Raw genomic sequence first — 13,004 nt, 5'->3', positions numbered from 1 at the left:
GTAAGCTCTTTAGCAATATGCTGTCTTAACTCTATAGGTTTGTTGTTAAAACCAGTGTATTCGGGAGGGGGGGGGGATGAAGAGATTCTCCGGCGACATAAGATTTTCACTTTTTATTAGTGTATTACTATACATTTGATCAAAAAATACGTATTATGAAGCTTAAGAGAGGGGGAATTACACCCTCCTGTCCTGCCCAAATGACGCCCCTGAAACATTTGCTTGCACTTACTGAAAAGAAATTCAATGAATCATTGAATAAAACTCGTTTCTGTCCGTAGATATTTTAGAGCTCTTGGCAATTTCCATAGATTTCTTAGGGAGCATCTTACTAGCTTGCACTCTTTAAAGAAAGAAACGAATGAAACTAAAGATATTTATGAAGCTCTGGGAAGATTGTGTGACTTTCCTTTAATTTAGGCTCTTAAAAATATTTCAGAACAAACGAATGGAAAAGACTGTTTTAAAGCTATAACGTTGTAAACTTGATTCCTGTTTCTTTTTCAGCTGAATGGAAAGAGTGTACTACGTCACACACACTGCTTTAGACAAGGAGAGGTGGAGGACGGGGAGGAGTTGGAATAAATACTAGAAGCAACTAATCGATTGATACATGTATTGCGGGAATGCATAAGAAAACTGGGCAAGAGTTTGTTATTCATTTGGACTTAGAATTTTTGTAACAAATTTTATGCCGCGGACTGTACCATTTGAAAGCCAGCTCTATTCTGAAGAGAATGAGGTATGAACCATGATCCTAGGATAAATAGTGACGATGCAGTAGCTGCTTGACTGAAAGTCTAAAAAATAGCCCAAAATGCCAGGATCCGGAAAGGGTTAGGCCTTTTTTTTTTTAGAGAAGATGTAAGTAGACGATCGAAAGCTTGATATCTAAAGTGAACTCCCAGAATTTTCATGGTGTGACAGATAAATCTCAGACATGACAAGTGACATAAGAGACTAATTTGTAAACGTATTCTTTCATTTACTGAGCCTAATAGTGTGACCCGCGTGGGTCCGTATCTTGTTCGGTACGCCTATTATTGTGATAGTACTGGGTTCGATCCTCATGTGTGCGTTGCCAGAGTAAAGACTTTAATTGCAGTACATAGATCCTACAGATCCCTAGGTGGGGTCGGACATCTACCATGGTCCGGGATTCGATCCTTTGCTACTAATATGTCTCCTTGAATATGTGATAACAATTGCATCATTCATTTCAGCCTACCATATAGCCACTGCACACATATCTTAGGAATTCGAACCAGAACGTTTTAGAGAACGAACATAAAATAGATTCTAATTGTACATTTAGCGCTGATGCAATTTATTAATGTGTGTATTACTAAGTTGCATAGGCGCTAATCACTCGTGCTGTAAAGAAAAATGAATTAAGTTGTTCCTTAACATTAACATATATGAATTTAGATCATGATTATTATTTTGAAAGGATACTCAACTTTTGGATTTTTCTTTTAATTAACACTTGAACTTCATGAATAAAAATTACATAAGCGGTAGCACTTCACTTTATATAACCAATATTTTAGGCCCATTTAATACGAAAGACGCGGATGTCGCGGTTGACACGAATTATTCGTTATATTTCGTCACATGGTCGATTTTTATTATTCACTAGCACTCTTTACTCACTGTGACGATCGAAAAGGAATTGCCATTGGCGGCTCCTGAGGGTATGTCCAGAAGGTTGCGGGTTGGTTTCCTCTCATCTTCTTTTTGATGAACAGGTGAACAGGTGTTGCTTGCCTACACCATGTCGCTGCAATGATTATTATATTTACTTGCAAGCGAATATTTTGGAATTGTCGATTATCTTCATTATCACGACATTGGTTCCAAAGTTATGTTTTACACTAACAAAAATTAAACGTTATTTCACATTGTTTCTTCATTTTAGTTGCGCGCACCATACTCAACGTGGTTGCTTCTGTGAAGGTGGAAGTAAAACTCCAGCACTTTTCTCCCCCGTCTCATCGCGTTGCTAGGCAAAGAATCGGTTTGCTACGCAGTTTGGTGATGTCAGAAGCTAAAAGTAGCTATGACAGCCCATAGACAGGAATGTTTTGAGACGACGATTGTCCATTGTGCTGAATTTTAGCTCCTAATATGGGAAGGAGAGGGGAACTCTACGATTTCCGTCGCAGTCAAAACCCACATACATATATGCACATTCGTTTGTTGGCTGAGAGAAAAATTCTTGAAAGTGCTTTTATGCGAGGTTCATTTAAAAAGTTAAAAATTTCTTCTTAGAAATTGACTGAGCTGAACTGTATGGTTACAATAGTTAATGTACAATTTAGGTGTTTCCTGATACTTTCCTCTATAGATCCAGACAACTCACGCGTAACTCATCTCACTTTTCAGAATTTTCTCTTGCACTATTTTGTTACATACACTAAGTTAAAGAAGTGTATAATCGTCGAAGTTTAACGTACAATTGATGTTTAACATAGATTTAAGGTTGTAACAGCATCTTCAAAAAGTGCCTGTTAGTGCTGTACAAAATTTCAACAAAATAGCACAAATTATTATTAAGCATATATATCTTTATAAATGAAACTTCTGCATAAGCTTTTTTACACCAATAACACTTTCGGAAGAAAAAGATTCTTGTAGAAGGAATTTACATTATGACACAAATAAAACAATCCAAAGGGAAATTCTGAAAAATTAAATGGGTTACGCGTCAGTTGTTCGGATGAATCTAATGAGGAAAGGGAATACCGAAACAGTACAGTTAATAGTATACCAAATATCTGACGAAGAAAATACAACAGTAACTATACAAAATTGTTATAAATATGCATCAATTCATACCCTTAAATAACCTCTTATGTGTTAGAGGCTTCCCCGTAAACTAAGACTAGAGCACTTGTCTTTGGTGGGCATAATCCCAGATTAAACGCTCATACTTAGAAGTACACCAAGTATAAAACCTGAACAAGATCAATGTAAACAATAGGTCCCATGTTCAATAGCCTCAGTAATACATAACGGGATACAGTAAATTAAAAAAACGCCAGAGAATTAAAATTCTCTATTACCAGAGTTATAGCAAGACCTAACTACTTGTAAAGCCAGTCTGACAAACCAAACGCTGTAAATTAAAATGATAATTAGAACAGTTTGTACCTTTAGTTCTACTTGTTGTGGCCTAAAATTCCATGTCATACTTGCACTCACATCGGCATTAAACCTCACAGTTATAACACGATCAGGAACTTTTTGCAAACTCTCCACTTTAGAGGAACCATGGGTAGCAACTGTCCCTCCGTAGCTGGTAGACTAAAATTAAGAAGAAGAAAAAAGATAGAATATATATTGTAGATATCTAGCACTTACCTCGTACGTAAATAACTAAAAATTCTACTTCTTAGCTAAACACGAACAAACTTTGTGATTTTTCATACTAGAAATTGAATCAACAACTTTTTATACTTTTTAATAACTGCGCAAATAGTATTGGCAACATTGTAAGATGGTGAAATGAATTTAAAAATAACACAGTTCTTAATACTGTATGTATTAGTGTTTTAAATATTAATTTAAAGTACTCAGCTAATATTTAGTGTACTCTGCTACTATTTGAAGATAATTTATATTTGCGGAGCGTAAAGAAATAGCATTCCAGTTGGAAGCGGAAAACACATCAAAAATGTAATTTCAGCAACTCAACAAGTAATTTAAGGTGCATGCCTGGGAGATCGACATCAAAATTCAAGGTCATGCTTGTCGAAATTATCACGGTTAAATAAAAACACCAATACGCTAACGTACGTGATTTAATTAAGGGACAGACTAGATGAGCTCAGGAAGAAGAAAAAATTCCAAATGAATAAAAAGAAGAAAGAAGATTTGAAGAGATATGAAACAGAGAAAAAGAGCCAAGATGAAATAAAAGAAATCTATAATTATGTTATATAGTGTTAGTGAGAGAAAAAAAAACTGAATCATCAACTTTGAAGTCATCATACAGATGCAAACAAAAACTGTCAAAAGCAGTGTTCAAGATTGTATGTGCACTTTCCTGTTCACCAAGAAAACAAAAAGCTGTAATAACAGGTTTAGCAAAATATATTGGGCTCAACCTAACAGAAAATGAAGAATAATTTGCATCCAGCTCCCCAAACTGATGATTATGACATTGTAGTAAAGTTGTTTTTCTTTTTTTCATTTTGACTTAGTTTACAACTGCCCTGGTATAAAGATGTGGTGTCTTCCCACTTGCGACAGGAACTGTTAACTGTCCTATGAGTGACCGATTCGATCTGTTAACTGTCCTATGAGTCACCGATTCGTTCATACTAACATAATGGAAGAAAATAAGGTTCTCTCTTCTTTAACTTGTTTCATGCTAATGTGATTTAGAACCTAACAAAATGTACTATGAAAAATTTCGCTCTACCTGAATTTAACGCGTGAGAATGCTCTCATTACATTAACAATCTTTTATACGTTTTTCCTAATATTATATTTTTGAATTAATTTCTATGAATACATTGACTCTATCAAGGGGAAAACAAATTAAATATTTAGCTCCACCTTTGTCTATGATTCTAATATAATTAAAAATTTCATGTTAAAATGATACGGAGCATAAGTTTAGGTTGAATATGTGTATGGCATAAGAAAGAAATCAGAAAGACGAAGGGGCGCCCGAAGAAAATTTTCTAGGGAGGGCCATCTCCATGGTTGCTGTATCACGTCTGGTATATCTGGTATTTAATATACGTGGCTTGCTATATTACGTATACATTTATGTGAGCCAGGGGGGCGACCGCTGCCTTCCCATCGGGCGGCCATGGAAAAAAAGGTGTTCACCATTTGAGGATACCAAAGAAATCTAAAAACACGGTGTATTCGAAGAAATTATTACACAAGTTACAAATCTCCCGCAGGACTTCACAGTTCGTCTAGTTATAAGGGATAATTTCAGATTGCTACACGACAAGCTTTTATGTATAAGTCAAAACAAGGGAGGAAGGCAGTTTAAAGAGTTTGTTTACCTTTTGGATTGTTTAGAGTGAACTGCATTGTAATTGGTGGGATTGGTTGAGAATAGCCAGTCAGATGTAAGGGATTTCAAAAGCTGTCTTTTATCACTGACTTTTTTTCCATTTTTTTCATAGAGTCCTTGGAAGTCTAAAAAGTAGATAGTTGGCGAAACTGTTACACGTTTAAGTTTTTCAAAATAAAATATATTACTGAGCTTAGTGAGTAATTAGATTTGAATCAAATTAAGTACAGAAAACAGAGCTTTTCAAGAAAAGGTATATTACAACTGGATTTTCAATAATTACATAGGAATATACTTTTCATGGAAATATCCCTGTTGTCTCGTTAAGTTATTTGATGTTTTATGTCAAATCTAACTCAAAATTAAAATACGTTTTATTTGTACTCACAGTAGAGGAAAAATATATTTGACGAACAATATCGCTGGCACGTACATATTTCGTACCAAGATTGTTTGGGCGCTAATAACGCCAGAGGCAAACATATTTTACGAGATGGAATCATATCATCTTCCATCATCACAATGTAAATGAATCGGTCGCTCATAGGACAGATAACAGTTCCTGTCGCTAATAGGACTATCGCTTCTGGGACTAATTCTAAAGATGTATTTGCTGCTTAGAAAGACAATAAAAAAAGAAAACATGTAACAATATTATTTTTCAAGTGTTTTTGAAAGAGTCAGTTCATATATTTAAAGAAAAGAACCTATATTTCGGAATAGGGTTTTCAAAACTTTGTAGCCTTAGACTACAAAATATCTTGCTACTGTAAGGTATACCAGTTGAACAATATAGATGCTTAGTACATGAAAACTTTATATTAAACTGAAATCTCTAAAGATGTCAAATTCAAATGACTTCTGGAGACTTACCTCTGTGATAACAGTCTTAACTTTATGTGATGGAAAAATTCTTGCGATAAGCGTATGAATGGGAAATTAATATTAGATCCCAGTGAATTTGAAAATAATGTAAACTAGAAAGAATGGAGAAAATGTGATGACGATCAATTAAGACTTGTGACAAAAGAGGACTGAAAAGGCGATATTTATGAGAAATTAAATGCTGACATCCCAAAGATGATGGAACATATAAACACAAAAAGAATATAACAAACAGAATTTGAAAAGCATAAAACAGACAATGCCAAAAGAATGTTACAGACTGATGTCGCAATGTAATTAAGCTGTAACTATCAAAAAGAAGTTCAAAGCTTTTTTTTTCTTTCTTTTTGTTTTACTGCTGCACTATTTTATAATGGCAAATGTTCTATACCACAAATGAGTAATAGATTATAATGGTGGAAATATTAATTGGTGAAGATGATATTATTCAATCGGCAAAAAGATTTCGCAAAAGTTACAAAACCTTAATACACACACTGAAGTGATATATGTTGACGCCAACTACAAGAAGAAGCGATAAGATCTTAAAGCCTTTAAAAAAATGTAGTACTATGTAAAGGTATTGCAACTTCTCACATTGTCACAGCTTCAAACATTTCCACAAAGGGAGAATTAAGAAGCAGCATCTGCGTAGTGTATTTCCAGCAACCAGTAAACTTAATTTTAAAATTGTTGCTGGTAACTACGTAGTTGTAATTGCTGGTGGAACACAATATCTTGGCATAGTTACAGAATCATGTCTGATAGTGCAGTAAAAGTTTCTTTTATGGCACCTACTCTTAGGTTTAAATATATATAAATGTCCCATACGTGACAATGGAATGCTCCGCAAGGATAGGCGTAAAATAAATGTGAAGCTGCCAACATATAAAACGGTGCTGATTAACGGTACATATTTCTGAAGGCAGCTGATTTATATAACAAGTAATACAGCTATATTTTACGTTTATAAGTGTAGGGTTACTAGATGGTAAAAAAAAAAAAAAAAAAAAAAAAAAAAAAAAAAAAAGACACTCAATATAAATGAGTACATACGAGGGAGAACTGAATTCGATTTATTTTATGCTGGCGTAATATTTCTGCACAGTGTACAAAAGCTGTATATCGTATTATTTTATAAGTTTAGTGTTATTAGTGTAAAACCATTCGAAGTACTACAGGAACTCGTATCACTGCGACACCCACATTAAGGTATTTGTACATGAAACACATAAGCATTAACCTAACCTTTACTACTAGCATCACCTAACACACTATACACTATCCTAGCAGACGTTCGACCTTACCTCACTTTACTAACCTAACTTGTACTACTCGACCCTAGTGCAGATTAGTGTGTAAATTTCGCACTTGTCTTTTTTACCCATATACCTGCAACCGCTATCCCCTGATCTTCATTTGTTTAAAATGGGGTATTGTTATGTCCTTGAAAATATTTTCAACAAGCATAAGGAGATAACTTGTGAAAGAATTCCGGTTTCTGAATAATTATATCTGGAAGAACATATGGAAATAACAAAGTGTTAATTTTTCAGGAATTATTTCAGCTGGACCCCTCAACTTCACACGACAGGTGAGAAATTTTCAAATTGCCCATTGCAAATACTTTGTACGACAATAACGACTGCTTTGAATGGTATTCTTAAACTTAACCTGCACTCAAAAAACACTATTGTATTATTATTAAAGTATGGATCAGGTTTACAAAGTCCGTCAAATTAAAACATATTTGTTTCACATGACACTCTAAGTCGTTCTGGATGGTTATTACCCTGGTGCATGCCTAAATAATTTTGTACAGACTCGTAATATACGCTATTCATTTATTTTTATGGTTTGTGCAAAAACACAAACCAACTTGTGCTAGGTGCCTACCTAAAGGGAGACTATCTAAGAGGGTCTGGGAAGAAGACAGTATTGCCAAAATGTTGATATATAAATTGCTAAATGAGTAGTTAATGGTTCCAACTTTGAGTGAAAAATTGCTAAAATAAATTTATTCATGAAATTCCGCGTCTATGATGATTTATTTTGTAATGTTAAATCTTAATGTAATAAACAAGATTACCCTAGTCACATCTCTCTCCACAGGGCGTGACGAATCATTCAATTCAGGCATAATATTCCATCATTTACTGTAACTTTGCGCGTGTTTTTAAAACAGGCTAATTCCAACACAATTAACACTATAAAGTTCTTACGTTATATGATTTGTAAAAATTCACAAAAATTAGACGTGAAAAAGGGAGAAACGCCAACTTTCAATCTTCTACAGTTAATTAGCTTGTTATTGGTAATGCTGTAATGCCTGTGCGTCTTAATGGAAGCTCCGCAAACTAAACGAAACTGAAGATTAGATTATTCTCTCATAGAGGGCACGGGTTAACAGAAAATAAACCGCTATTGTGGAAGAATGGTCACACATGTATCCTTGAGAATGTATCCTTGCTCAACTCGTCGGTGTTTCCACTAATTAAAACAAACAAAAAGACAAAATAGAAATATATACCAAAACTACTTCGAAGTAATAGTAATATTCTAACAATAGAATAAGTTGTTTGAAGCATAAAAGTGGCTAGATTTGTAAGTAAATCGACAATTGTCATTTAGCAATCACCGAAAAAGTTACCAATCTGAAAAACGACAATTGTGTTTTCCCCCGAATGCGCAACACAGCGAAAAGCGCAGAAGGCTCTTTAGTGACGTAGAGTATGCGTTTAATGGGGATAGTGAAAATACGGAAGTTTCGATATTTTGACGCCGAACCAATGTACTACGAAACTATTCTAACCTATTCATAAGTCGCTATTAGACTATTTTTCGCAGATGACGTCCCGTGATTAGACCCGCATGACCTTATTTTTAATGTTGTATTACTATCTATTTGTTTTTATTTTAATATACTTTTCCTAGAATTACTCTTCTTTCCTTTCCACTGTTCACCCTTAAACGTTAATCACAAATATGTCTTAGTTTCATGGTATCTTTGCCCTTTAGTAAATACGTATTTATCTGTATTATATTACTTGTAAATTATTAATTGTAGCTTTGGAAAATTCGAGGTTGCTAATAAAACTCCAACTGACCACAGCAGTATGTTCTTATACTCTTAAGTAATGTAAACAGCAACACAGATATGGCTATATACTTTCAAATATATATATTACTGCGCAAGGGAGTAAGGGAACAAATGCTCAAAAAACACAAATCAACTTGACGAATAAAAGCGAGAATATTTAACCGAGTCAACGCAGAAGTGCAGTATGGGGCCTGCAGGGATACGTCGGGAACGGATGGTATGTGCAATAAACACTTGATATCGCTTAACAATAATCTTTCATACAATTTCAATTTAACACTAGTATAGCACTTGTAATGATCTGACACTAGTAACATTAAACTTATAGAACTAAAATACTGGTTCTGTACAATGTGCAGAATTACTGACATGAAAATTAATATCACAGACAATTCGCTTTACGCACACAAATTTTCACCATAAGATTACAATTTTTGTGACGAACTATTATAAACGAGATTATTATCTTGAATACATTTATTCCAAAGTTGGGCGTCCACTTTCGCCACATTTTTTCGCTGTCATCTCCTTTCCGCATTTTCTGAAATTTGTTATTAGGTTCATTAATCCGTGCTCTTCACAAACTTTTAAAAGATTTTGCTCATTATCAACGTATTGCTTCACAAATTTTAAAACTGTTAGTCACTATCCTTGTACATCCGCCATGTTGATAACATAAATGCTCGTTACTTTCCCATAATGCAACTGTTCGGTTACCTTGCGCCAAAAGACTGAAATAGTGTGACGTCACATTATTTTCGTTACCATGGTGATCGCCATTTCATTTTCTAAACAACAAGTAGCCTAAATATCTAAAGGACCTAAATGCAAAGCGAAAACAGTGATGAGATATTTCGGAATTGCAAACATGAGAATGAATGAAACATTTACGTTTCTTTTTAAATATTTCTAATCAATGAAATTAAAAGAAGAAAAGAAACAGATATATATAAAAAAAAGAAAAATATACTAATCTTTGTTCATAATCAGATATTAACCTTAGATAATACTAGAAAATTTTTGATTTGTTAATCCTGTTCATGTATGCAATGTTATGATACTTATATTAATGTTTAACAGTTGTTTAGAATATACGCTGAACCATTCATAAATGGATATTTTTTATTGTACTGTTTCTAAATGCTTTAAAGAAAAGTTGGTAGATAATATAAGAAAAGATCTGACCTATATCCACTGATGGTCCGGATTGAAAATTTCCAAAGGCTTGCTTTTTTCCCTCTTTCTTTTGTAATATTAAAGACATTAATAATGTGGACTTCAATTATTAAGAGTGAACATAAGGAAAGTAAATGTCCCAATAGAATTAACATCGTTCTAAAAGATTTTTTTAACTGTATATTTTTACAGTTGTCGTTGTGCCGACAGTTTATCAATCTGCACGTTAGAGTGTTTCTATTGTGTATAATTGCTTCTTAAGGTGGATTATACGATAATGATGTTTACATTAATTATTTGATTTCTATCTTATCACTTAAAGATGTGGCGTTTTTAGAAATACGTTCCTTAGATATTACTCTTTCTTTATAAATTTTCTTGATTTTATTCGTAATTTCTACATTCTAAATCTGTACCCTTTCTTACCAACTTTATCATTCCTTAACACACTTTATAATTACAAATTTATAATTAATTGACAGCCGTTGTCCTTATTTATACTATACTTTAAAATACAGCGTTCGCTTCACGCGTTTGTATAGAAAAAAACATGGCGATCACCATACTAACGGAAAGGAAACGACGACATCACTGTTTCAGTCTAGTAGTTCCCTCCGCTCGACATATAGTCGCATGTTTATAACCGCTCATATATAACAAATAAACAGATTTCTTGAGACCCTTATATATTATCAAGCACACAAACGATCAAATTATCCATATCTTTCCTCTAAATTTTAAAAATTTTGCTGAAAACGGACGTCCAAATTTTCAACTTAACCCATCTTGAAAGTACCTCCGTCTCCCTTAGAAGAAGGGCATAACGTAGGACGCTAAACTAAAAGATATCATATCAAATATTCATTTATGGATGGCATTTAGTATCTCCCACAAATCCATTAACGGCTCCGCAGTCAGTACAGTGATTTATAGTTAGTCGTAAATCACCTCGTTTATACGTATACCCACCATCGTTGACGTGCCTGTTTCTTATGGACGCATCCCCTCACTACCAGTTGCGTACCCTGCTGCGCTGTTGCGTCCCTCGGTTAGATAGCATTCGTGCTTTTAGTGGCCACCTAGCAGAAGTTGGTTCGTTTTATGCACTAGATTTTATGTCATGCGTCTACACTCTATTTATACTCATCACAATTACAAATAACGAACCATAATCATTACTAAGTGAGGTAGAGTCATTACCAAGTGATTTTCGGAAGAAACTAAATAATACCCTTTATTTTTACCAAAAATATACAATCTCTCGTTACAGACAAGTCGTCAACCTGCAAGTGTCTTCCGTATTACTCACCTGGCAAAATATACGATACAGGGGGACAGCTGCATAGCTCAAACCGACTACTAATACACCAACAGCGGCAACATAATATACTGTTGATCTATTTTGTTTTACTCGATCAAACTTACTGTAATTACTCTTTGTACGTGTTCGAATATCGTGGATGAATTTGCACCTTGATAAGCAATTTGGAAGTCTTAGTTTGTAATCTGAATACGACAAAACACTTCTCCTAAACAAACTACTAAGAACTGTGCAATTAGTCAAGTTAAAGTTTCCAAGGCATATAATTCGAAGAGAATTCATCTTTGTACTGATAGCTTCATTTTATACGCCTTGCACCACATACAAACAAACGCTTCCACAGTAACACCTTTGAAGAAACATCTATTCCTTCTTCTTCTTCTTCTTCTTCTTCTTCGGATCTTCTTGCCTCATTCATAAACGTCTCTTTCTTTCTTTCTTTCTTCATCACTAATAACAGTGTTTTTTTCTCGCCTCCGACTTAAATGTAGTCTCAGTAGGCTCCAAATGCTAAATTCGTTAGGTGATCTCTATTGAATATTTCGACTTAAGTTTTTATCTTCTTCAATGGAAGGAATATTTCAAGCATTTTTTTTTCTTTCTTCAAACTTGTTCTATACCTTTTTTTGTGTTTATATTTATATATATGTATATATTTATTTTGATTTTTTTCAAGATTTTTTTTTAATATTCCTTCTTATATTTAACTAATTTATTGTTTTCCAATTTTTTTTTAAATATTTATACCATTAAGGAGAATAAATTGTATCATGCTTCGAATTGCTTTCCAATTATATGTTGCTATAATATATTTGTAATTATATGGTCCCATTCTGATATGATAATTTAATTTTTGAAAAAATGTAGATCTTTGCTTTTGTAAGTAAGTACATTCAAATAATAAATGATCTAGAGTACCTATACCCTTATCACACCAACAGTGATAAGTCTCCTTTTTTCTAATTTGGAATAATTTAATTGGAGTAAGTGCTGTACCTAATAGTATTCTATAATATGCAATGATTTCCTTTCTTGCCCAATGTTTTATGAATTCCCTGGGTTTATGGGAATGATGTTCGATGGTTTCCCAATAAGTATTTCCAGGTAATAATTTATTATTTTGTTGCCATTGTTTTACTAATGTTGAAAAATGTGTATCCATAATATAAAGGTAACTTCTATAAGGAATTTTTATATAATATGGTTTTCCGATTCTAGTTGCAGACTTAGCTGCATTGTCAATAAGATCGCCATATTTTAGACCAATGTGGGAAGGCATAAAGTAAAACTGTACAGTGTAATTCTTGTTTTGAAGTGTTTTGTAAAGATGTTTTATATTTAAAATTGTCCAAGTAACTTTTGCATTCCAGTATGTATTTTGCAGTGTTTGAAGGACACTAAGTGAATCAGTACATATACATGATATATATATTTTATGTTTTAAAATATATAATAATGCCTGACGAATAGCAAAAGCTTCTGCT

General features: G+C 33.6%; 1 protein-coding gene across 1 annotated transcript in view; it reads right to left on the bottom strand.

Moving 5' to 3' along the window:
• The window catches only part of Cox11 (Cytochrome c oxidase copper chaperone COX11), a 34,329-nt gene extending 22,416 nt beyond the window's left edge, over nt 1-11,913 (bottom strand). The window contains exons 1-2 of the mRNA XM_081751281.1: nt 11,509-11,913; nt 3,154-3,306 (exon numbers count right to left, since the gene is read on the bottom strand). Of these exons, the coding sequence (XP_081607407.1) occupies nt 3,154-3,306; nt 11,509-11,802 (447 nt within the window). The 5' untranslated portion in view covers nt 11,803-11,913. The remainder of the gene's footprint in view (nt 1-3,153; nt 3,307-11,508) is intronic.
• Nucleotides 11,914-13,004: the final 1,091 nt, after the last annotated feature.

The sequence above is a fragment of the Thermobia domestica genome, chromosome 3 (genome assembly GCF_964235325.1).
Source record: "Thermobia domestica chromosome 3, izTheDome1.hap1.1, whole genome shotgun sequence".
Taxonomy (NCBI): domain Eukaryota; kingdom Metazoa; phylum Arthropoda; class Insecta; order Zygentoma; family Lepismatidae; genus Thermobia; species Thermobia domestica.
This window is presented reverse-complemented; position numbering and strand designations above follow the sequence as displayed.